This window comes from Eucyclogobius newberryi, unplaced genomic scaffold (genome assembly GCF_026437365.1).
Source record: "Eucyclogobius newberryi isolate DKJ021-1_F unplaced genomic scaffold, fEucNew1.0.hap1 SCAF_15, whole genome shotgun sequence".
Classification (NCBI taxonomy): Eukaryota; Metazoa; Chordata; class Actinopteri; order Gobiiformes; family Gobiidae; genus Eucyclogobius; species Eucyclogobius newberryi.
Genome location: NW_027315779.1, coordinates 31,517,744 through 31,544,906, shown reverse-complemented (window position 1 = coordinate 31,544,906; position 27,163 = coordinate 31,517,744). Strand labels below are relative to the sequence as shown.

The window sequence follows — 27,163 nt, the reverse complement described above, 5'->3', positions numbered from 1 at the left end:
GGCTTTTGTAGCCAAGGAGAGTTTGGGACCAGGTGAGAGGCGAGGGGGGATGGGTGGTGGGGCTTTTGTTGGTGTAGTCGGCATAGCCCTTGCTATATTGGGCGTGAGTGGAGCCATCTTAATGCCTGATTTGATCAGACTTTCAAAATGGCTGGGAAGGCCCATGGGTGAGAGTGGAGATGAGAAGGGGAATGATGAATCTTTAGTGGGAGTAGATGTTGCAGGGGGAACCCAGGGCTGGTGTGAAGGCAGGGGCGATGACAGGGATGTTGTTGGGCTTGTCACAGATGGGTCCAAGGCCTTTGAAGATTGTTCCTTTGCTGAAGAGGACATTTTATTATTCCTCTTGGCCTTTGCAAGAGCATTAAAACTTAATCATGTGTCAACAAAGATCAAGCAAAGAGGAAGATTCAAAAGTCTAAAAGATCAAAAACAAACTGAAGAGAATAAAGTCTCTTTTCACCAAAACATTGAATTCTTTTGCAGACACAAATCATCTGCAGTGTGTGAGGGAGCCTTGTCATGATCAAAGCAGAAGCATCACTCTGGACCTATCGTTGTCCTGGGGCCTTGGGCAGAGCCTTAAAACTATTCCTCCTTAGGTCAGTATGAAGCCAAGTTTAGACAAAAAGATGCACATGATTAAAATGTGGAAGCAGCTACTTCCTTCAGTCTTTGTAGATCTTCTACAAAAAGTCCATTCAATACAGTTGTATAATAATTCAAGGAAATATATAATGCAAAGTCAACTCTGAAGATATATTTTCAGATGTTTCTGTCTTGCTGGGGAGAATGTGATGGTTTTGTCTGTTGTCATGTCTATGTTGTGTGCACAGTGTCTCATTTAAAGGACATGTATTTCCCCAGTCTTTTGATGTCTTTCTGTCATGTGTATGGTGTTTTGTGCCGGTTACATGTCCTGTTTTCTTTCTTGTCTTTCTTGTCACAGATGGGACACAGAAGAAAAGGATCCTGCAGGGCTAACTCTGGCCCATTTACATGTTGGACTCACATGTTCATTATTACACTGTCCCAGAGTCAAAGAGCTTGTTTTCCCTTATTATGAAACCAGTCTAAGGTGTGTATGTGTTAGTAATCATTATTCTTCTGCATTTAAGACACAATTCCCCCTGCTCATCCCTGCTCTTCCCCATGGCTCCTCTTGCCTACAAAGGGCCCGGTAGAGTAGAATTGGCCCCTATCACAAGCTGTGCAGTGTTTACAGTAGCAGCAGTAATAGGGCTGCCCTTTGTCAGTCTCTTTCATTATTTTGGCAGCCAGGAGCTCAACTGCTGCGCCACCACAGATTACATCATTCTGCAGAGTCCTCGTCTGATGACATCATTCGAGAGTCTTACAGACAGGCCTACTTTTGAATGTCAAACACAGACACTTGATTTCTACTGCTCAGTCAAACACTGAGAACTCTATCTTGAATAACTGTGTAAAGTTGTGCTCAGCAATCTGCTTTTGACTGAAAACTGTACTTTTATCAAAATGTACTGCACTCTTAGCTAGCCATGTTCTCTCATGTTCTCCAATGTTCTCTCATGTTCTCCAATGTTCTCTCATGTTCTCCAATGTTCTCTCATGGAATGTTCTCCTCACCGTAATCCCAGAGCCAGGTTAGAGAGAGCCGTGGCACCAAACACGTGTTGTGAGCATGTGCGCTGCGCAACTGTTGACTCTTGTCCTCACGCCAAAGAGACGTAAACTTTCAGATGAACGTTTTGAAAAGCTCATTCTCCTTCATTATAACCACTATTTTGTATCTGAGGAGTAAATGTAACAGCGATGTGGTGAGTTTGATTTAAATAAACTACAGTTTAAAACAAGTATGTTCTGTTATGCATCGGTGCTCTTGCAAATCCACTAATATTGTTTTAGCGATGTTTTTCATTGCTTGAGGCCGACACGTGCTGATTGTGTGGCATTGTATTGTCATACATAAAAAGATACATAGAGCTCTACCAAACCCATTTACTTTGTTTTCTATTTGATAGCTTAATGATTATGTTACTGTGTTCAGCAACTCAAAGGCATTGTGGGCATAGGTTACACAGTATAGTATATAATGTTCATTATTGGTAACGTAAGAGTACTCTACTGCGTTACCTTTTAACTCAGTCGCACAGTAACATAACGCCTTAGTTTTCCAGGGCAGTCACAAGGTAACGTAACAAGGTGCTAGTAAGTAAGTACCGCTACCCAATCCTAGTCATGACGGGTCATGTGTTATTACATGTTCCGTTTAGAAACTGGCTCATATCTCACAGCCGTATTCTTGAACTCAAGTATCTATGAAAAGGGTTTGTGCAGAGATGCACTTGGCTTGACCTTTCTTTTTCCAGATAACGATGTTTGGAGACTAAATGACAGTAATAAGCTGTCATTAGTGGCTCTGACATTAAGCTGAGTGGGGCGGAGAGGAGGTGAGGCACCCTTTGCCCCTGGTCATTCTTCATTAGTTCATGTTCAGGCTCGCAGACATGAGGGGCACATGGAAGCCTGACTCATTTATTGTAGCTCATGTCAAGGAGACACAGACGATGTAGGTCATGCTTGTGCAACACAGTCCAGCTCTTTCTGTAATCTGCTCTCTTTCCACAAAGCACAAAGGTGTTGCGAATTTCTGTATGAATCATTTGAGGTGAGTTTCCATTCCCCATGTTCTCCATGTCAACCTAATAATCTTCAAGATCTCCTCAAAAAGTTTGAGAAAAAGTGTTATGTGAAAATGTTATAAATACAGTCACGTCACTAAAATCTAAAAACACCTAAAGACATCTAAAGAACACTTGTTGTGTTACTTTTAATGGCGGTTGGCGGCCAACTCAGAAGGTGCATTTACCATTTACCGCCACCTACCGTAGTTATATGTCTTAAAAGTTTGTGTTTTATGCTGTACCATAAAAAGAAAGGGAGAGAAAGAGAGAGAAAGAGAGTGAATGAATGAGAGAAACAAAGAGAGAGAGAGAGAGATAGAAAGAGACAAAAAAAGGTTAAAAACATCTAAAGAACATTTTAATACACCTAAAGACCCGTAGAGAACAACTTAAGCATACCGTAGGACACCTACAGACCCCTAAAGAACATTTTAACATACTGAGCCTTGTACTGAGCCCCTAGTTTTACCCACCCAACAAACCAAATCTACTACAGACACAATAATCAAATCATTTAATTCACTGATCACTGTAAATTGTGCAGGACATGCAGTACATGTGTACCAGGTGGCAGAGAGTACAATCAGAGCCTGTACGTGCGTGACTAGGCAGCAGTGGCGCAGAACGACACAGCTCGTGCACAGCCCGTGCACAGCTCGTGCACAGCCTGTGCACAGCCCGTGCACAGCCCATGCACAGCTCCAGCACAGCTCCTGTACAGCTCCTGCACAGCTCCAGCACAGCTCCAGCACAGCTCCAGCACAGCTCCAGCACAGCTCCAGCACAGCTCCTGCACAGCTCCAGCACAGCTCCAGCACAGCTTCTGCACAGCTCCTGCACAGCTCCAGCACAGCTCCTGCACAGCTCCTGCACAGCTCCTGCACAGCTCCAGCACAGCTCCAGCACAGCTTCTGCACACTTGTTGTTACTCACAGATGATTTAATGACGCCTTTGTAAACACATGCACATTCATTATGGCTCATTTCAGAATGACATCAACAAGGTCAGACACTCTTGTTATTGAAGCTGCCACCAGCTCTCAACACTTCACCGTCCTCATTTGTCTCCAGCTCTGCACCTGTCCACTGAGACCAGCTCTGCACCTGTCCACTGAGACCAGCTCTGCACCTGTCCACTGAGACCAGCTCTGCACCTGTCCACTGAGACCAGCTCTGCACCTGTCCACTGAGACCAGCTCTGCCGCTCGGCCTTGTGTATTACTGCAAGTACATGTGTCGACATTAGTCATGTACATGTACATGTGATGTCACTGATACTAATCGAATACTAAAACGAGTACTGAAAGTATCAATACTACAAAAATTGTGACCTTTCCTGCAACTTCATTAGAACTGACATAAGACCTCATGGTGACATAATGAAAGTACTATTACTTTGTGATATCTGATGGTATCAAAATTAGTATTGAATATAAAGATTTTTCCTTAGTATTGAAATGAGTATGAGATTATAATATGGTGAGAATATTACCCCGGATGTTACTGCTTTGCCTGGAATGTTCCAGAGTAAGGGAGTGTAAATATAAGTGTAAATTATTTTGAGGATAAAATTCCTCTACATGGATATTGTCCTGGAGCAGAATCTAAACCTGATAGACACTATCTAGACTCGTTTGTTGCTGTACAATGTTTTTTCTCTAAACGGCAGGTCAGGCATTTTCATGTTCTTTGATTTTGCCAGTCAACATTTTCTGATTAGAATGGGTTATAAAAAACAAAAGATACGCCTCATAGAACATGGGCCTTAAACAAACCCATCCGTCTTACGAATATGAAGCATTTACTGGTGGATGATTATGTAGGTGATTTTACTTTACTGTATTTCGTCCACATTTAATCTGTGTAGCGGCTGGAGGTTTGATGTTTGAAGCCCTTAAAATGTTGCATTCTAAGGCGATACAGGCCCTTTTAGACGCACAGCTCATTAACCCTGCGCGTCTAAAAGGGCACAATTTAAAACGGCAGCAATCAGAGAAACGCAAAGAGCACTTTACTTCCCTGAAAAGCACTGGGAAATTGTGTGTGATTTCAGGTCCACTGCCAGCGCCAGCTTTGGAGCCATGAAGTTCAGTCGCCTCAGACAGTTACATGTTTGGCTTAAATCAAGCAAATTCCATATGTGGACAATTTTGAGGAGTTTTTCCAAACAACTTGAACTGTTTAAACATGATTGACTTCATCGTCTTCTCTCTTTTAACATCGACCTCACTCTTGCATCTGCAGCAGTCGATGTGTGGCAATCATGTCTGATGACTACAAATGCTCATGGACCGCTTCAGATACAGTCAGGATTACACTCTATTGCACCTCTGCAAATGGGAAAGGAATCAGGTGATAATTGTGTAGTGAATAATAAATAAAACAGTCAAAACAGACAAAAAAAAAAATACACAAAAAACTTTAATCAACATCAAACCAGCCAATATCAAATATTCAATGCGATAATGTTCTAAACACCGACTTCAATAAATCAACTTTTGAATAAAAAAAAAGGTCTTATTATTATTCACATGAATGTGTGAAGGCGTTAGAGTGTGATATTTACTGTCATACTCATACGCAATAATGTCATAATTCATGTGCATATAACTGCTGTAAATAATTTTACTTTTACCACTATTATTATTATATTTTTTTATTTTGACTTATGTTGTCTTATTTTAATTTTGATTTAATTAAATTATTTTTTTTTCTCTCTATTCCTTATTAAGAATATAAGAGGTTCTGTCAATAGGAGTTTTGTTTATAAGAGTTTTTCTGTTAAGAGTTAAAGTGTTTCTAAAAGTTATCTATCTCTATTCCTGTATCTACTTGCGTTGCAACACTGAAATTTCCCCATTGTGTGGACAAATAAAGGCTATCTTATCTTATCTAATTTTGGGTAAAAAACACTGTCCTATTGTGTGTGCAGAAGGCAAAATGTATTAAGTCCAAATCAAGTTTAACTGTTAAAAGGTCCTGTAAGTGTTTGACACATGAAGACCTTTAATGATAAACATGCCCCTCTTAAAAGAGTCAGGGTCAAGAATAAGAATAATCCATGCTTCTATCCAGAAATCGCTGCATTATGGGCAGAAGCCACGGCAACCAAATCAGCAGCAGATCTGCAGCAGTTTTGTCATAAGCACAATAAATATGTCACTACTGTTCATAAAGTGAAAACTTTCACAGAATCACAGGGCAATTCTGCTATATTTTGGCAAACGGTTAAATCCTTATTGCAACATTCTACTCCCTCTTTATCAAATGAAATTATAAATGATTCAATCAGCTTGACGACAAAAATAATATTTGTGATGCGTTTAATCAGCACTTAGGTTAGGTTAGGTGTCTTTATCCGTACCCTTGGGTAAATTGGTTTGCTGACTCTGGAAATATCTTTGATGATGTTACTCCAAAACATGAGAATAAGATAAGATAAGATAAGCCTTTATTTGTCCACACAATGGGGAAATTCCAGTGTTGCAACACAAAGTAGGTACAGAAGTAAACAACAAAGAACAGATAACTTATAGAAAACTTAAAAAAAAAAAAAACTCTTAATAGAAAAGCTCTATAATAAACTCTAAAAAAACCTCTTATATTCTTAATAAAAAGTAAAAAATAATAATAATAGTAACAAAAGTAACACTCTTATTTACAGCAGTTATATAGACGGAGAATATTGCACCAATATGATTGTCAGAGTATTGCACATGAATATGACAGACCTGATGATCAAGTATTTTCCCTTAAGCCCTTTACATAGTATGAAGTATTAAATATATTGCTCTCTATAGATCCTGCAGACGGGAAGCTCCAAATAGAAGTACAAAGGAAACCGACACACACGGATTAGTACCTGCTCTTAGGCTCTAACCGCCCACTACAGCAGTGATTCCCAACCGGGGGCACGCTTACCCCTAGTGGTACGCAAGGGTACCGCAGATCCAAGGTAAAAGATAATAGAAAAATCCAAGTAAATATTATATATAATATAAATTATGTTTCTCCACGGAGACTATAGTACACTGGTCTCCAAAAGGCGGACCGCGAGACGATCTGGACTGGCCCGCACATTAATCTCTCAGAGACCACCGCAATTATAGGAAGGTCCCTGATAAGACTGTCTTCAGTTAGATTGCTTTCATGTAATGACATACAATAGTCACTAGTCCAATGTGAGATTCAAACCCCTCTCGATAGAGTTCTCAGTCAGGGTGCAAAAGGGAAAAAGAACAGAGAAGGAAGGGTGTTTCTATCTCTTTTGTATCGGGACTGTCCATGCCAACACAAAAACAGAGCAATGTAGTTTACTCTATCCAATGCAGTGAAGAAAATTGTAAAGAGCGGTACATAGAGAGACTAAACAGCCACTGCACACGAGGCTTTATCAGCACAGAAGAAGCTCGAGTTCAGGACCACAGAGCGCCGTGCATCTGCATCTTAAAGGCACAAACCACTCTATTGAAGACAGTGAGGAGAAGATTCTAAGCAGGGAAAAAATAGTTTGAAAGGAGTTAAAGAGGCAATCGTTGTTAAAAAAGAGAATCCGTCTTTAATCAAATTTGGAGGTTTAAGATTCAACCTTCCGGTCGTAAATAATAATGTCTTGAAACCGATCCAGGGTTTCAAGAGGAGGTAGACAGCCCATTACAGGACTGGTAGTAAACAAAGAGGGTATTTTTTCAAGTGCATCAAATACTCCCTTTAACAGGAGGCCCCGCCCTGGTCCTGGGGGGCCGGGCTTACACAGAGTCGGATAAATCGCCAGATGATACAACTGAATCTTTTCTACAATGGAACACTCCTGGACGAATGAGGGACTACACCGACATCTTTATCTCATATTGTATGTATACATCTATTGGTTCATTTTGTTGAATGTTTCATTTGTGTTTTAGTGCCCTGTGTTTGTTTGTTGTTTATTTTGTGTTATATTTTAACCATGAAAACGATAACTTTTCTCATTGGTTTTTCCCTGTATAAATAAATGGAGCCTGTTGAACCCTGTGCTCACATTGATCGCTCTGAGTTTCCACCGTGCTAAACGCCTCGTCCAGTGTTCACACATGTTCCTGCTTCCAGGTCTGTTCGCCTCAATCGCGCCGCTCGATTCGCCCGAAACACGGAGCGTCGCCCAATTGACCTAAGCCGTGCTGCTTTGCATGTTCCTGTCTGTGCCGTTCCACTGCACATTTACTATTTGGATTAAATGTGCACATCGGATCTTAAACAGATATTCATTCCCTCATATTTCATCATGCGCGCCTAACAACACTCAATACTATCGCCGAAACGGTACTGAATAAATTAAACCGAGTTGTAACGAGCGTTCCAACACATATGCTGTCTCCAGAGCCGAGCCTGGCTGGACCAAAGGCAGCACAAAGAAGTCATAAATGATAGATCTCAGGCGGATGAGACGAGGCGGCTTTAATCCTCGCTCTGCTCCTCAGTGACACTTCAGTCAGCATGCAGCGTGTTTGATTCACCAAGATGGAAGCTCTCACCAGGGGTCAATAAGGGTCAGCGCTCAGGCCCAATGGACCGTGGAACGCTTCTGACAAACGCATCCAGCTACGCTCTGGGTTGCTGTTGGAAAAGAGAAAGGCTTTTGTCAGGTTTGTTCCTTTTGCGGCTGGTTCTAGCTTGGGGTTGGTCAGATCTGGAGCCTTGGACTGGATTTCCAAAGGTGCAAAAGGTCCAAAGGTTCCAAAGAGCAGCGGTCGGCAAAAGTCAAGTGCGTTGATCAAATCTATGGTAAAAATTGCTAAAGGAACCGTATGTAGTCTGAGCTCTTACTGGTTCAAAAAGGAACTACAATCACAACTGCACGTATGTTGCCAGAGCTTTAACCATTTAGTTTTAACAGGTTGCAGCTCTTATTAATGATGAATCAGTGAACAGGATTCACAAACTAGGAACTTGCATTATGAATAATAATAGCTGTAAAATATATCAAATAGGGCATGCATACAATTTATAATTTTTTTTTTTTTTTTTTTGGTCTGAATATATACACAATTTAAAGTTGGGCAGAATAGTGCAAAAAAAAAGAAGAAGAAATGAGCAGGGCAGTGAGTGGTTATTGGTTTGAATAATAGTTAAAGTGGCAGGTGTTAAGCGCAAGGGCAAGCGGCCCTGGAGAGTTCGTCAATATTTAGAGGATCATAGAAAATAAAAGGAAAAAAAAGGTTTGAACCGTTTGGTCTCCCACATAAAGGACCTTATCTACATTCTACATGGATTCAACCCATTGGCTCACTTCACCGAATAATTGATAACACAATTTAGTGCTCTATGTTGTTAAATTAATGCCTGTATTTCTAACTAATGTCTAACCATTGGAAGCATGAAAAGAGCCTGAGCTACAAACAAAGACTTGTCTCTAAAAGATAGTTTTTAAGTCCGTTGTAGAAACTTGGCGCTGCTGTTGCTTCACTTCTCCTCTGCACATGCTCAGTTATGGCAAAACCTGCAAACATATAAGATTCCCATCCATCCATCCATTTTCTACCGCTTGTTCCCTTTCAGGGTCGCGGGTGACTGGAGCCTATCCCAGTGACTTCGGGCCTTAGGCGGGTTACACCCTGGACAGTGGCCAACTTGTCGCAGGGCCAACACAGAGACATAGACATTACAGACAGTTCACGCTCACATTCATTAGGGCCAATTTAGAGTCACCAATTTTGCCTAACACATGCATGTCTTTGGACGGTGGGAGGAAGCCGGAGAACCCGGAGAGAACCCACGGTAACACGGGGAGAACATGCAGACTCCACCCAGAGAGATCATGTGATGTTAGTCTGGTCCGGGAATCGAACCCACGATCTCCTTCTTGGGAGGCAAGAGCGCTAACCGCCTTTGCCACCGTGCACCCCGTATAAGATTCCCACACAGGTTTATTCGGCGTGGTTTGAGCACAGATCCATGTGTTTGAGGCTGTGTGGGCCTCAGAGCACATGCGCAGAGCTCTAAAACAAGCTGCTGTCTGCTCTGGTTCTAAAGGCTCATGTTAGAGAGCGGAGCATGAACGGGCCTCTGAACACGATCACAGACTGAGCAGCTGTGGATAAAGCAGAATCATGCTTCCCTCGCAGTGATGCCCAGTGCCCTGTAGAGGCCAGTAAAAGACACAACATCAGACGTGCGCACTGTGGTCACGCCAGTAAGTTACATACTTTTAAAATAATCACATTGCAGCAGTCATTTCTGTTAGATTACTTTAAATTAAGTGATTTAATCCACTTTAAAAAAGACCCTGTGTAGCAGGAGCGGAGTTGAAGGCAGAGCAGCCCACTATGACACCATAATATTACAGTCATATTTACTCCTGGGAGTGCTATTCATTCCATATTTATTTATTTTATAGACTCAGTTGGCCATAGTCTTATGATATCCCAGTACATAATGTCAGCTTGTTTCAATCGGTTTGTAATGTAAACAGATCTGAATATTGGTTTATATAGATTTTTAACAAGATGAATGAAAGATAGATGAGATCATACTGAGGAACCTTCCAGGCAAAGCAAGAACAATTTTGTGAGAAAACTTACATACAGCACCTTTAAACTCATTTCAACCTCATTTCACCTGAGAAGCCTAATGTTCTTTGGACCTGTGGTCTACTCTCTGTGGCCCATTTGTGGACCCTCACCCACTGTTTGAGAACCACTGTTTTAAACATACTTAAATACACTAATGCAGAGTACAGCTTCAAATAGGCCTAGTATTTGAGGTCCTATGGCCCAGGCCGGGCCGTTGCAGATCATCTTACTGCAATGGGACCGTCTGTAAATGGGCCACATTTAAAGGTGCCATAACATGCTTTTTTTCACATTTCGTAGTCTATCCTAAGTGTATAATTGATAATAATAAGGGTTGTGCAACACCCCTTAACATAATAGTTAAGAAATATCACCCAGACCTTGGACCCCCTCACCAACCCGGAAATGCAGACGGCTTGGTTTGACATTCGCCCCCACCCTTGTGAAGAGCGATCTGGCTCCCCCGCCCAACCCGTGACGTAGTCTCAGAGCATGTGTGTGCCCCGCCCACCCGTGACGTAGCCCCACAGCTGTCTGCTCCGCGATGCGCAGCTCCTGCCGCGCGAGTGAGTGAGAAACGATAGAACTTCAGATCAACATTACTTTGAGCCTAAATAAATCTGGTGTTTATTCTACAGCGTGTGCAGAACAGATATATATATATATAGATATATAGATATAGATATAGATATAGATATAGATATATAGATATATATATATATATAAGTCTTATGTCCATCGCGCTCTTATTTCCTGGTTTTTTCGGTATCAGATAGAACTTCTCTCCGTTTATTTTCCCGGTTGCTGCATCAATTGCCTCATAAACCTTCACCATTGTGATAATAGTAAAGAGTGCGATATCATTAATGAAGTTTTGCGCTTCTTTGAGCCGTGTTTCCTCGTAAATCGAAGCAGAAAAACTCCGGGGCTTGTATTGGGAGACGAGCAGCGCGGAGCCGGGGGGAAGGGGGCGGGAGGCGGCAGGCGGGAGGGGGAGGTGGGTGGAGAGGGGGAAGGGGGAGGGGGGATGATGACGCGTGCCTGTAGTTATGACGCGGTCCTGTGAACACCCCTCGTCAGTTTGGAGATTCGAGGAAAGGAGATAGTCTGTAGTATAGCTAAACACTGCGGGAATCAATCAAAAAAACACTCTGGACATATATGAAGCACAAATAGCAATGTAAGAAGGTTAAAAGCTCTGAAAAGTCGATTTTGCCCCTCGTCTCTGCGCAGCCCGCTGCTCTCTGGGACAGGGGCGCTCTCACGTGAGGCCATGCAAATCCACCTGATCCTGCAGCATTTGACCTGCTGGAAATCCCGTCTGACACAGGTCTCTAGTCACAGCTAAGACAGGGGCAGACAGGGGCCGGATGCGCTGCTCGCCTCTTCTACAGCTCGGCCCACACCGGCCCATTTACCCATCAGCCCACCGGGCAAATCTCTGTATGCCAGTTCACCCTTGTCTGTCACTCACTGAATCACACACATTTTTATGTGTTTATTTTCCATTCAGGTTGGATTTTTATTTTGTGCGCAGTGAATATTTTCTGTGCGCAGTGACCTTTGGAGCAGTGCGCAATTGCGCAGCTTAGGGAACAATGAGCGGCTGTAATCCGACCTGCGTCCAAGAGCCCTGGAGACGTAGAGGTCCTGCAGAGATGGAAGTCTGCAGCCGATCACCTTCTCAGCAGAGGGCGCTGTAGGCTCTGTGAGCAGCCTGTGCTGGGCTTATACAGGTTTAAACACACTAGATTTAGTTATAGCACCTGGAAACCCAAATGAGACTCATGTGAGGCGCATACTGCGTTCTGATTGGAGACGATTGCCTTGAGAACAAAACACAAAATGTCAACAAAAATAATGTCTAATATTTATAATTAAAATTGTTATCAGTAAAAGCTACACATGATTTGAACATGTTAATCTTGTATCCGGGGACACAGGTTCATGAACTTCCATCTGGTTCTTTTAAATTTGAGTTGCGGTTTTTGAAACTTTCTGACCTCAAGAATTGACCTCTCCAGGAATGATGAGACCTTCTGTGTCTAAATGAGCTCAGAATTGTGCTCCTTCAGTTGGAAAATTACCAAACAGTTTTCTGGCAGCAATTGTTTTGCAAACGGCAAGCCTCTTGAATTTAAGAGGTCATAATTTGAAACTTCTTCTGTGGTTTAAACAAGTTTTTTACTATGTCATGTTTTCAAATATGAAGCCTGCGTAAGTTCACCTGGAAGACCTAACTCCATCTGTGTCGACCACCATGCCAGGGCACCTCTTCCCAGCTCTATCAACGCACCCAAGTAGGGCGTCCGCCTGTCCGTCTGTGAGAGCCAGATCCCTCCTTCACACGGGGCTCCTCCAGGTTTCTAAGGACAGGGGACTCCCGGGATATTGCCCCTCGCACCTGCTCCTCATCGTCAATCAACGCACCCAAGTTACTCCTCCCCGTGGCACGGGGCACCTCCTCTGCCTCCCAATCAGCGCACAGGCCCATTTAAGCCCTCAGGCAGATGGCTCGGCCGCTTCAGACCGTACTGCGACCCACCACCTCCCCTCCTCCTCCTCCTCTGCATCCCTCTCATCCTCATCATCCTCTCTATCTTCTCACCATATCTACCACCACCAGTCTCCAGGCCCTGGGGGGGACATCGAATACAATAAGATTATGGAGTGCCCATAATCGCTATGTCTTCCGCCGGGGTCTGAGCGCCAAATAACCTTTGTAATAAAGCTTGTTAAACGATCCTTTCTGTGTTTGTCTGAGTCTTTCCAGGGTGAAATAAAGAAGGCATTTCATTTCATGTAAATCTGGACAAAGAGATAGAGCCACGTTTAATGTTCATGCTGCATTTTGTTTACATAATATAGATACAAAAAATGTTCTTGGCGATTTTGGAAATCATGTTTTTGAGTAAATTTGATTTGACTGAAAATTGGCTAAAAAAATCAAATTTTGTCTAGTTTTGAGGAAAAACTTGAATAAATCAGGCTTAGAATTGCATCAGAACAAATCCTTCTATTCGACCTGTCAGAATCTTCTAAGGTTCCAGACAGTTTGGTGTAGGAGCTGCTTTAACGCCTGATCTTTATGTCTCTGAGGGAAAAAATGCATTTGAAGGAAATGGCCATGATGTCCCAGAGAAATCTATGGATGAACATCTTTAGGTGCAGATGTTGTAGTCCGTTCTCCACTTTGGTCTGTTAGCAGCTCTCATCTGCATTGTCAAGATGAGAAGTGCATTCTAGTCAAAAATAGTGTGTAACTGTGTGGGAGTCCTCCCCCCTCAAGTCCTTCACCTCCCCCCTGCTGGACCCCCTGCAGTTCACCTACAGAGCCAACAGGTCTGTGGACGATGCAATCGACCTGGCTCTCCACTTCACCCTGCAGCACCTGGACTCCCCGGGAACCTATGCCAGGATCCTGTTTGTGGACTTTAGCTCTGCATTCAACACCATCCTCCCTGCTCTGCTCCAGGACAAGCTCTCCCAGTTCCACGTGCCTGACTCCACCTGCAGGTGGATCACTGACTTCCTGATGGATCGGATGCAGTGCGTGTGGCTGGGGAAGAATGTCTCAGACACGCGGACTATCAGCACAGGTGCTCCACAGGGCTGTGTACTTTCTATTCTGCCCTCCCCCCTGTACACAAACTGCAGCACCTCCAGCCACACCTCTGTAAAATTGGTTAAGTTTGCGGACGACACCATCCTCATCAGGCTCATCTCGGACGGGGATGAGACTGCCTACAGGAGGGAGGTGGACCAGCTGGTGTCCTGGTGCAGCGGTAACAACCTGGAGTTCAATGACCAGAAAACAGTGGAGATGATCGTGGACTTCTGGAAAGGCAAAGCCCCCCAGCCCCCCCTCACCATCTCAGACTCCCCCATCTCCACTGTGGACTTCCTCCGCTTTCTCGGCACCACCATCTCCCAGGACCTCAAGTGGGAACTCACCATCAGCTCCCTCATAAAGAAGGCCCAGCAGAGGATGTACTTCCTGCGGCAGCTGAGGAAAGCCAAGCTGACAGAGGAGATGATGGTTCTACACGGCCATCATTGAGTCCATCCTCACCTCCTCCATCACCTCCTCCATCACCGTGTGGTACGCTGGAGCCACAACCAGGGTCAAACAGAGACTACAGCGCATTGTGCGCTCTGCTGAGAAGGTGACCATCCGCGAACATCCATTTCTGCAGGACCTGTACGTTTCCAGGGTTCTGGGATGTACAGGTCGGATCACAGCTGACCCTTCTCACCCTGGACACGGACTATTTGAGCCACTCCACTCAGGCAGGAGGCCACTCCCCTCATGCAGGAGGCTACGGTCCATCCGGACCAGAACCTCCCGTCACAAGAACAATTTCTTTCCCTCTGCCGATGGACTCATGAACACTGTCTAAGCACCTGGCACTCACTGCACTGTTCACTTTTTATTGCACTACATAACTTTATATTTTATTTATGTACATATCATGCCTATTTCTGAACTTATTTTAACTTTACTATTTAACTATTTTTTTATATATCTGGTAGCTGTTTTGTATACATTGTTCAATGTTTTGTTGTTTGTGTTGCAACGAATCACCAGGACAAGTTCCTATGTCTGTGAATTTTGTTCATTGACAAATGGCAATAAACCTTATTCTGATTCTGATTCTGATTTAAAAAGAAATATATGATGCTCAAATGTTGAACCTAATAACCAACAAAACTGCTCATATCAATTATATCCTTTCAACTGACAATAATGACCTGTTGGGGGTGAATAACGACAGCACAAAAAAATACTTGTATTATTGTATTTATACTGACTCATTGGACTTTGTGCCAGTCTTTGTTTCATGTGGATAGGCCCATTATTACAGAGACATGAACGTGTCTCAGCCACAGTTTAAACTAAGTATAACAGGGATTCTACAGTGTTGCTTCATTATTCAGAATTTTGATACCTTTTTCTTTAAGTTATCATTATGGGAGTGTCTACAGAGCCACGGCGCGCGGCCGAAACTGCATGGGTTTTTTTGTGCCACGGCTCCTGAAACTGCTGGGCTATTTGACTGCACCGGGTTAGATCACGCCGGGTTAGGGTTAAGGTTAGGGTCAGGGTCAGGGTCAGGGTTAGCCATGAGGCTATATGGCCATGCCGCGGCTCCTGAAACTGCTGGGTTATTTGACCGCGCCGCGGCTCTGCAGCCACGGCCTATTATTATATGAAAGACGGGTTTATGATTAAAAGCAGATATACTGTATATATATATATATATTTCTATTACTTTATAATAATTACACCTTAATCATCCCAAAAAAATCATGAAGAAATACTTAATTCAAGATGGTTAAGAATCACTTAATTAAGTGGTTAGGAGTATATATGAATACGTAGCCTGAATAATTCTGAATATTTTTTTTTCTTTGTTCATGCTTTATTAAGGCTATTAAAAGTGTAGTTATTATAAAGGGTTATTATTGCTGAGTTTGATCCAAATCCTGTTACATGCCTCTAATGGTTGATTTAAAAGCTTAACAACGAGATGAGATCAAACATCACGCGGGCTGTTTTCTGTCCGAAGCCGGGCTCTGCAGCAGTAATCTGGTCATGGATCTGTATAAGCCCCTGGGGGAGACCGACAGAGACACACCTACTGTAATGAGACGTGGGACGCTCACATGTCACAAAGAGCCCACGGGCCCCGGCGGGAGAGCAGCTGTGCCTGAACGTGCCCCGCCACATTCAAAGTACTGTACTGAGATAACGATCTGTACTTGACTTTACGTAGGATAATTTTTACTGTTACATTTGAGAGCAGGACTGTACTTTCCACTACATTACACTTTTGACTCCAAAATAAATCCCGTCTTAAGATTCTGAGGTGACAACAATATAGAGCTAAAAATGACTAGATAAATGCAGTTATCAATTCAGCTTCTTCTTTTGACAAACAATCAACCGCCATAGGATCACTTTAAGTACTGGAGTACTTCTTTCACCACTGGCTTTGCTCCTTCAAATGCAGCCTCGAAAGAGCACTTTGTTGCCCAGTACCCAGTGCCCTGTGCCCGGTGGCCTGTGCCCAGTGCCCTGTGCTCAGTGGCCTTGACATTTGACAATTCTTCCTTAAAAGGGTCTTTATAGGGCTTTGTTCAAATGTATTTTGAGTGATTCATGTTAAAGTAATCCTGTATTGTCCTTTTTTTAATTTATTTTTTAACTCAGACTCTGGGTCAAACGTAAAGGGATACAAAGATATAGTTTTGTCACGAGTCAGTTTGTATCTTGATACACAATTTTGATTCTATTTCGATATGTTCTGGCTCTTATTAAAACATTATAAACGAGTTCCATCGGATTTGTGGTAATTAGAAAAATATATTCAACATCCATGATATTATCTTGAAACATCACATTTCAATAACTTGCATGAAAGCGCACGCACACACGCGCGCACGCGCCGCGCACACACGCACGCGCACACACGCACACATGCGCAAACACACACACGCAAACACGCACTCACACGCACAAACAAACGCACACGCACAAACACGCACACGCACACACGCACGCACGCACACACGCACACACGCACACACAAACACACGCACACACACGCGCAAACGCAAACACTCAAACAAACGCACACGCACAAACACACACACACGCACACACACACACACGCAAACACACGCACACACAAACACACACAAACACACGCACACACACACGCACACACACACACAAACGCACACACACAAACGCACGCACACACACACGCACGCAAACACACGCACACACAAACACACACAAACACACGCACACACACACACACACACACGCAAACACACGCACACACAAACACACACAAACACACGCACACACACACGCACACACACACACACACACAAACGCACACACACACAAACGCACGCACACACACACGCACGCACACACACACACACAAACACTCTCTCCTCTTTTCTTTCAGATCACTGAAATTATCATTTTATTTCAAATAAAGGTCTTAACAGACCGTTTGTAGAGTACAAATTTGAAGATAATATCTGAAAAGAAGATCACAAACCAGGAGTTGTGGGTGAATTACGAGTGCCTTCATTTAATGACATATAAAGCAGTTCTGGAGTCTTGTAAAATAAAACGTAACTGAACGATAAAATTTTCCTCTGTTAAAATATAGCCGCTGTGAGTCTCTGGGGAAAAGTTTACTTCCTGAATTTCAGAAGGACGAGGCAGCTCAACCTTCTCCTCCCAAAATCAAAATGACCACGCATCGAGCAAGCACCTGTACTGAATTGTGACACCCGTATCGACCGATTCGATATCATATTAAATATCGTTGCATCCCTAAGTAGGATTCTAAAATGTCATATAGCCATTTTTCAACAAAATACAATAGTGCATAAATCAAAATCTGCTGCTCGTTACAGTGAAACATGACTACGAAGGCTTATTACTCTGAAGAGGCGGGGCTTATTACTATGAAGAGGCAGAGCTTATTATTATGAAGAGGCGGAGCTTATTACTATGAAGAGGCTAATCAGTTTCAGAAGTCAATGGACCTGTTTGTATGACTAAGCAGTTTTAGATTGGAAGTAGATTTCAGTTATATCAGTTGAATACTAAAATATTGAACTATAATAACATTTAAATACCAGGGAGGAAAGCATGAGATGATGATTTGAACACATATTCAGTTGTTTTCTCGTCTGCAGCTCTCATTAGGACTGGTTTTGGAGACAGTGCTTATGAAAGTGATCAGAAGTGCTGCTACATTAGCGTTTCCCATATTGCTCGGCTGTCTCTCAGCCACGACTCTTAATTGGAACAAAACAAGCCTGCGAGGAGGCTGTTTTTTAAGGCTGACGCTGACGAGTGCTGCTGCTGTGCTCTCTGGGTAATATGTCCAAAGGTAATCACAGCAAACGCACTGAAGCCACTGCCTCTGTGTGCGGGGCCTGGGCTGAACACACCGCACACATGAGCCGGCAGCTGCACTTTAAACGCACACTCTTCTCTAATCCTTGTCCCAGGAAAGAGGCTAATGAGTAAATACAACACTTTGAAAAGCTGTGTTTAGTTAAGACCAAATGCTAAACTAACGCTGCTGCATGTCGCTTAAAGAACTTCAGGCCATTGAAATGACTAAATCAAGAGGCATTTATTCATTTGTTTACCCTCGGGACTCAGATATTTGCTATTTTATCTTTTATCAGAACCTAGATCAACAAAAAAGAAACAACAATAACAGACAGAGGAAAAAAACACAAGAACACAGAAAACGAGCAGCACCAGGTAGACACAAGGCAGGTCAAGGAGTAAAAGTAGAAAATAGAGTGGCATCAGAGCATATCAAGATCTGAATAATTGACCGAAGTTGAGTCCTGAGGTAAATTTTTCCATTGTGCGTATGTCTATTATAATAGTCTTTAATCGTTGTGAGCGGTTTGAGTCATCTATTTTTTACCTTCTTTCCAGCTGCCAGGAGCTAGCCATCCACATTGTACAACAGTACGACAGTTCCAAAACACATGATAATAGTTAAGAGGCATTTATTCCACCGTAATTTGATCACCGTGAATATTTACTCATCTATTAATATACTATATACTATACTACATAGTAGTATGGGCGGGGCATCCACCGTCGTGAGACAGGTTAGTTTTACCCTACTGATGATGTGTTGTTGCAATAGTAATCCTTTGTGCGAGAGAATCCCCGACATTCTTGTCTCCAGGGAAGGTATCGTTAAAGATAAATCAATATTACACTTATTGATACTGTTGTTCTCTCCTGCAGTGTGATCTGGGCGTCAGTCGACGGCAGGGGCCTCGACGACCAGATCTACGGACGCAGATCCTAACTCTGGGGACATGGAATGTCACCTCGCTGGGGGCGAAAGAGCCTGAGCTTGTGAGGGAGGTTGAGCGGTATCGACTTGATATAGTCGGCCTCACCTCCACGCACAGTTTGGCTCTGGAACCCATCTCCTCAAGAGGGGCTGGACGCTCCACTTCTCTGGTGTTGCCCACGGGGAGCGGCGGTGGGCTGGTGTGGGCTTGCTTATAGCCCCTCAGTTCAGCTACCACGTGTTGGAGTTCACCCCAGTGAACGAGAGGGTCTCATCCCTTCGCCTTCGGGTTGGGGACAGGTCTCTCACTGTTGTGTCGGCCTACGGGCCGAACTGCAGTGCAGAGTACCCTGCCTTCTTGGAGTCCTTGGGAGGGGTACTAGACAGTGCACCGACCAGGGACTCAGTTGTTCTACTGGGGGACTTCAACGCCCACGTGGGCAATGACAGTGACACCTGGAGAGGGGTGATCGGGAAGAACGGCTTCCCCGATCTGAACCCGAGCGGTGTTCAGTTATTGGACTTCTGTGCTAGCCACGGATTGTACATAACAAACACCATGTTCAAGCACAAGGGTGTCCATCAGTGCACGTGGCACCAGGACACCCTAGGCCGGAGGTTAATGATCGACTTTGTTGTCGTGTCATCTGACACTCGGGTGAGAGTGTCAGATGACACGAGAGGGGCAAGAGAGGGGCAGAGCTGTCAACAGATCACCACCTGGTGGTGAGTTGGATCTGCTGGCGGAGGAGGAAGCCGGACAAACTTGGCAGACCCAAGCGCATTCTGAGGGTCTGTTGGGAACGTCTTGCAGATTCCTCTGTCAGTAGGATATTCAACTCACACCTCTTGAGACATTGAGTCTGAGTGGACCATGTTCTCCACCTCCATTGTCGATGCGGTCGACTGGGGTGGTGGTCCCTCTGTTTAAGAAGGGGGACCGGAGGGTGTGTTCCAACTACAGAGGGATCACACTCCACAGCCTCCCAGGTAAGGTCTATTCAAAGGTACTGGAGAGGTGAATCCGACCGATAGTCAAACCTTGGATTCAGGAGGAGCAGAGTGGTTTTTGTCCTGGTCGTGGAACACTGGACCAGCTCTATACTCTCATGGGTTCATGGGAGTTTGCCCAACCAGTCCACATGTGCTTTGTGGATCTGGAGAAGGCTTTCGACCCTGTCCCTCGGGGTGTCCTTTGGGGGGTGCTCCGGGAGTACGGGGTCCGGGGCCCTTTGCTCAGGGCTGTCCGGTCCCTGTATGACCGGAGCAGGAGCTGTGTTCGCATTGCCGGCAGTAAGTCAGACCTGTTTCCAGTGCATGTTGGACTCCGCCAGGGCTGCCCTTTGTCACCGGTTCTGTTCATAGTTTTTATGGACAGAATTTCTAGGCTTTCAAGGGTCGGATGTTGTCCTGATGGCTCCATCAAACCTGGACCTGCAGCATGCACTGGGATGGTTTGCATTCAAGTTTGAAGCGGCTGGGATGAGAATCAGCACCTCCAAATCCAAGGCCATGGTTCTCAACTGGAAAGAGGTGGCTTGCCCTCTCCAGGTGGGTGGGGTGTCCTTGCCCCAAGTGGAGGAGTTGAAGTATCTCGGGGTCTTGTTCACGAGTGAGGGAAGGATGGAACGTGAGATTGACAGGCGGATCGGTGCAGCGGCTGCAGTGAAGCAGTCGCTGCATCGGACTGTTATGGTAAAGAAGGAGCTGAGTTGAAAGGCAAAGCTCTCGATTTACCGGTCAATCTACGTTCCTACCCTCACCTATGGTTATGAGACCTATGGTCTCTCGGCTGGCCTGGGAACGCCTCGGGATCCCCCGGAGGAGTTGGATGAAGTGTCTGGGAAGAGGGAAGTCTGGGAGTCCCTGCGTAGACTGCTGCCCCCGCGACCCGGCCCCGGATAAGCGGAAGAAGATGGATGGATACTGTTGTTTGATCCAGTCTCTTAAGGCCTTAGTTATTTTATTACTTGATTTACGGATCCGCCGCACATAGATTATTGATTTCTACAATAGAAATACAATTTATTTTTATTTAAAAAATGTATAAAGTACTGCAGGCAACGCAAAATAGCATGAAATTAAATGTAAAAAGTGGTATTAAGTCAATATATGCGGTATTTACCACATTTTCTTCAGCGTGTTTTGCCGTGACTGGGTGGGTGGGGGAGGGTGCACACTTAAGCGTCAGTTCTGTTCGTCTAAAACACCCTAAATCTACTGTTACACTCTCCTGCCCGCCGCGTCTCCCCCCCCTCTCCTCCTGTAGTGCGTTTTGGGCAACCCCGGAAGAAAACATCTTTTGAAATTGAAATTATATTAATATTTCGCCCGCCTGTGCAATATATTTCATTAAAAAATCCGTAAACCAAGTAATAAAATAACTACGGCCTAACCAATAGTAAAACTGCTGACCTGGAGGCTGCACTCGGATGCCCCGCCCCCTGAGGTGTGCTGCACTCGGATGCCCCGCCCTCTGAGGTGTGCTGCACTTGGATGCCCCGCCCCCTGAGATGTGCTGCACTCGGATGCCCCGCCCCCTGAGGTGTGCTGCACTCTGATGCCCCGCCCCTGAGGTGGGCTGCACTCGGATGCCCCGCCCCCTGAGGTGTGCTGCACTCGGATGCCCCGCCCCTGAGGTGGGCTGTACTCGGATGCCCCGCCCCCTGAGGTGTGCTTCACTCAGGCAAGCAAATTAAGGCCAATGCTACATTTGATTAACATATGTAAATCATTTTTTAACATTATAACCTCTTTACAATAAGAATAAATAATTTAGCACTGGCTGGTTTGGATAAAGACACATTATCAGGCCGCGAAATAGACGGGGGCCCGGGGCCCGCAAGCAGTCAAATCTCCGGCGGGCCAGCGGTTTGAATTAGGAGGGGGCCTGTTGTGCCCCTGCATCTAAAATCAAGATTTAACTAGTAATTTGGCCATATTCGGCGCATTTTCATCACTTAAGTTTTGTTTTGACAGACATGGCCACTTCGCAGTCTTCTCGCTTCTCATTGGCCGAGCGGGGTCCGTGAAAGCGGGCTTCTGATTGGCCGCTGCATTCGTGTCCTGTTCATGTGTCCTCGGAAATGCCCGGTCTAATTTTTTGGCAAAAGTGAAGACTGAATAGCGGACTGAGTAAACTTGTTTACAACAAAAACTGTATGTCGATGTGGAAGTACCACCCCCCCACCCAAAAGACAAAAAGTTACAGAAGAACAGAAGAAGAAAAAAAAAAGATTATGAGAAGACTGAAAGGGACAGACAATATATGGAGTGGTGGGACACACCTGTCCCCTGCATCAGTCTGACAGGAGCAGGATTGTTGTACTGCACCGTGTGTTTGGCTTTTCCTCAAAAGGGATTCAACAGGTATTTATTATTTTGTAGACTGTGATTTTATTTATTCCTGCTGCAGAACATATAAGATCTCCTTGTGTCAAATGCTGTAAACAGTATTTATTTTGTATCTAAGAAACATTATTATATTAAATTAAACAGTATTGAAAGATCATGATCTCTGGTTTATAGGGATTCAGTATTTGTGCTCTTCATATCAAATAAAAGATAAAAGTACTTTAAATTGTTTTACATGCTAATAACGAGGTTTAAAACAACACATTTATCTTGTTCTTATGACAGCGCGCGCTTGTGGGCCCCTGAAATTGCTGGGGGGCCCCTACATTTTTTAGGTAGGGGGCCCCCCCGGCCCCTAACTTTGAAAATCTATTTCTCAGCCTGCATTATGAATGTCAATCCACTGCTATCTTTACTTATCAATATCAACTATTGCTGTGGGGATTTTGAGAGAACAAATCTCAATTTATTCATCTTCATATTCATCTGTTATTGTCAAGCAAATGTTTATTTTTGACAATATGTTTTTTCACAATAAGCACAAGGTCAGGGTTAGGATAAGGTTTAGGAGCAGATCATTTGGAACACTAGTCCTGCCCCTCACCAAAACACCCAACATTTGGGGGAGGCACAAATGCATTTCAGATATAAATCTACAAAAACAATTGCCTAAGTTAGGGGCACCAAGGAAGGAGAACCACACAGAGAGTTAAGGGTCTGAGGGCGGGGGCGTCTCAGTGTGGGGGCAGTGCAGATTCACCGTGTTCCTTTTACCTGTACTTTTACATCCCAGAACATACATTAAGTGTGAGACCAGAGGCACAGTGAGGCAGCACATGTACCACGCCCTGCTAAGTATGAGTGACTGGTGCTGGTTGGTGATGTTAGTGCTTTGGCTGGAATGTCTCACAATGTGGCATTAAATACACCCAGATTGAATAAATACAAGATATAGAAGTTGTCATGCTATAAACCAGTGGTTCTCAAACTTCCTCTACCTCTATATGTACTTTTCCTAAGGTGAGGCTACTCCTTTTGAGGTTCACCTCGTGTGATAAAATACACATTATAAAGCAGATGTGAAGGTTATTTTGAGTTCTGGTTTAAAGCATTTACTTTTGTCCTCCTGCATGATAATTAAACTAGCCCAGTTAATTTTAAATACATTTAAATATTGTGTTGTAATCACATTTTCGGTTTTGTCTGCTGCTCTCTGCTCCGGTCTGTTCCTCTCTTCTCCTCTTTCAGGACAATCACAGTTATGAAAAGAGGTTGTGTGCCACTTCTGAACATATTTCAAGGCAAATGTCATTGACAGATGTTTAAAAAACGTGCGTTGTCGCTGATTGATCATGATTATCTGTGCAGCGTGTACACGTTCATTAGGACTCACTCTGGGATTAAAAATGTACATGAAATATAAAGCATCAAAACCGTTTCAATCTCGTCTGACGTGAGCTTTTGCTCCATGTTTCCCTCTCGCTCATGACTCATCACAAGCCTCAGAGAGAGAGGGAGAGGCACTGCACAACTCCCCCTTAGACTGTATGTCATGTGTTTTTAAATATATTGTTGCATGAATTACGATTGTTTTTTGTTGTATCAAAAATAACTTCAACAGCATTCTGTTGAATGGTTTACAATGATTATTTCATGAATCAATTATTGTATATGCTCATTTTTCTTCAACATAAAAATTCCATCAAACTCTACAATTTAGCGTGGCACCCCTGCACTCGCGCTGTGGCTGAAAGCAATAACGTCTCCAAGGAGATAGGCAGGTGACACAAGTCAGATCTGTGAAGAGGCGACGCTCACAGTAGTATATGTTCTTCAAGGCATATTTTACAATAAAAAGACCAACATTTGAAAAAATGTCATATTGAGGATCATTTCAGGAATTACATCTCCGTGGAGACAAGCATGAGACAAAGTTACATACTGCACCTTTAATGGAAAATGTATTCTAAATCATTTGCCAGATAAACTGTTTGAAAAGTACTAGAAGAGGAAAACCTGTAATTGTATTTTTTCAATCAAATGTTTGATTGTTTTTTAATTTAAATGGATTGACTTGGGTGCAAGGTGGCAAAGGCGGTTAGCGCTCTTGCCTCCCAAGAAGGAGATCATGGGTACAATTCCCGGACCAGACCTACATCACATGATCTCTCTGGGTGGAGTCTGCATGTTCTCCGCGTGTTACCGTGGGTTCTCTCCGGGTTCTCCGGCTCCTCCCACCATCCAAAGACATGCATGTGTTAGGCAAAAATTGGTGACTCTAAATTGGCCCTAGTGAATGAATGTGAGAGTGAATGTAATGTCTGTAATGTCTATGTCTCTGTGTTGTGCGACAAGTTGGCCACTGTCCAGGATGTACCCCGCCTAAGGCCCGAAGTCACTGGGATAGGCTCCAGTCACCCGCGACCCCAAAAAGGGAACAAGCGGTAGAAAATGGATGGATGGATGGATTGACTTGAGCGTGACTTGATCATTACTTAATATATTGTTTGGTATTCAAACGAATTTCATCTCCTAAACAATTAAAACACAAACAAGTGCATTGTTCATTCTAACTTGAGAATCCCACAAAAGGTTTGGATGCTACAAAAACAAAACACCACTGTGGATGACTCGGCACTCACCGGCGGTCGGGCAGGATGGGCACCCTCCAGCCCTTGATGAAACTCAGGTTGTAGTCGCTCAGCTCCACCAGCAGGGGGAGTTTGGGCACCCATACGGTGAGCTCCAGCGGTGCGCTCAGGTGCTCATAGCTGAAGATCACTCTGGCATTCATGGAGCCACGCGTCTCCTTCCCGTTCACAAAGACGTAGTCGCAGTTCATGGACACCTGCAGGTCGAGGTCAGAGGTCAGATGTATGGGCCATGGTAACGTTCAGCGATGTGTGGAGGTGCCTGGCCGAGCTCACACGGCTTCATCGTGTGCGACTAGTTGACTCTAAAAATAATCACACTTGTATTTTGATAATAGTAATCAACCACGGAAAATATCACAACACACGATACTACAAACTACTTTATGCCACTGATACAATAACCCTAAACCAATTTCTAAATATGTAACATCAGCAAGTATGAAAGAATGAAAATTGTTAGAACTAAATTCTACAATTGTTACTAATCTAACCCTTTTAAGTTAATTGTTCTACAAAAAAAAAAGTATGCCGAATGCCGCTCTTGACATTAACCCTGTGGTAGAGTGGTCAGATCCACTAGTCTACAGGTTGGCGGTGCCTCAAGTGAATACTGCCGTTGTGTGCTTGGGCAAGACACATAACCTGCCCCACCCCCAGTGTCTATGAACAACTGGTGTGTGAATGGGTTCCTGGTTCCTTGACGTAAAGCGCTTCGAGTACCTTGAAGGTAAACATACTATTAGTTTATTTCAGCTCATGTCAGCGCGTTGCTGTTGTGGTGTGACCCAGAATATGAAGCTCAATGGAAAAATATTGAGAGTAATACTGTGAAGGCCTTACTGGCAGATGACAAACGGTTGAGTCATTTGGAGGAAGTTGAGAATCCCTGGGTAAAATCTGTGCTTACGACATGGAAGGAGCTGATCAAAACATACAAACTAAACAAAGATGTTAAAAGGTTTTGTACCAAATTGAACTGACCTGAGATTCAAGGTCTGGATTACAAAAGGTATAAAAGTTTTCACCAGATTGTAAAAAATAATCACATAAAAAGCGCTGCTGTTGAAAGAATCCTTTGGCTTGAAAAATGTGTCATTTTTTCATAACCTCGTGTCAAAATGCCCATTATTCACAGGGAAATGCTGACTGTTGGGGAAACTGTGGCAGTCAGGAAGCAAACCACTATCCCGTGTTCTAGGAGTGTCCTGTTGCTCAGATATATTGAGCAAAATTAATAAGGCACTGAAGATTGTTCTTTACATTTGACACTCCATTTTAGAACTATGTACTTGGGCCTCAAAACTCCTGTCATGGATGTAATAAACGGATAACTTTGGAAGGTACTATTGTCAGCAGGAAAAAAGTCCATCACAATGACATTCAGTCTTAATTTAAAAACTGATTTAGACTTTGGACTAAAAGGGACTTAATTGTAGTTTGAAGTTGTGCCGCAGTTTTATTTATGTTTTATCATGCAGCGCCATTTCTGTTATTATTAGGCCCGAGCGCCACAAGCTGGCGAGAGGCCTATTAATCTCGTAAGGCCGTGCGAAGCACGGCTGCGAAAGTGCGCACGTAGTGCGCACGAAATCGAGCGCGAAGCGCTCGCCCACTTCCAAACACTCACTAACGCACTCCTCCACTCATGCACGCCCCGTGCATACTAATTAGTTGTAGGAAAATGGAACATTACCGTTGTAAACGGGCGAAGCCCGTGCAAAAGTTCGCACTAAACGAGCACTTCAGCTTCGCGGTCGTCATCCCCATATAAAGCACTCATTTGCGCTAAGTAGCTCACGAATACGTTCCCCATCTCTTGCATGTTCCGTGCATATAAGCATGTAATGCAAAAATTGAACATTATTACTGTATAGAGGGCCAAAAACACAAAGTGGGCGGAGCCCACTCAAAATTATCGAAAGTACCCGTCAGTGACCAGGGACCCACACCATGAGGTAGGAAAGCGCGAGCGCTTTCCGAAAATGTATAGTTTATGATATTTGAAAAATGGGAAACATTGTTTTCGCATCGGAATATTATTCTTTCTTTCTTTCTTTCTTTCTTTCTTTCTTCTT

The 27,163-nt window shown here is 43.9% G+C and overlaps 1 protein-coding gene across 1 annotated transcript in view; it reads right to left on the bottom strand.

The window, feature by feature from the left end:
- Positions 1-27,163, bottom strand: part of tmem132e (transmembrane protein 132E) — a 159,257-nt gene that overhangs the window by 37,721 nt on the left and 94,373 nt on the right. The window contains exon 6 of the mRNA XM_072446962.1: positions 25,077-25,282. Within this exon, the coding sequence (XP_072303063.1) occupies positions 25,077-25,282 (206 nt within the window). The remainder of the gene's footprint in view (positions 1-25,076; positions 25,283-27,163) is intronic.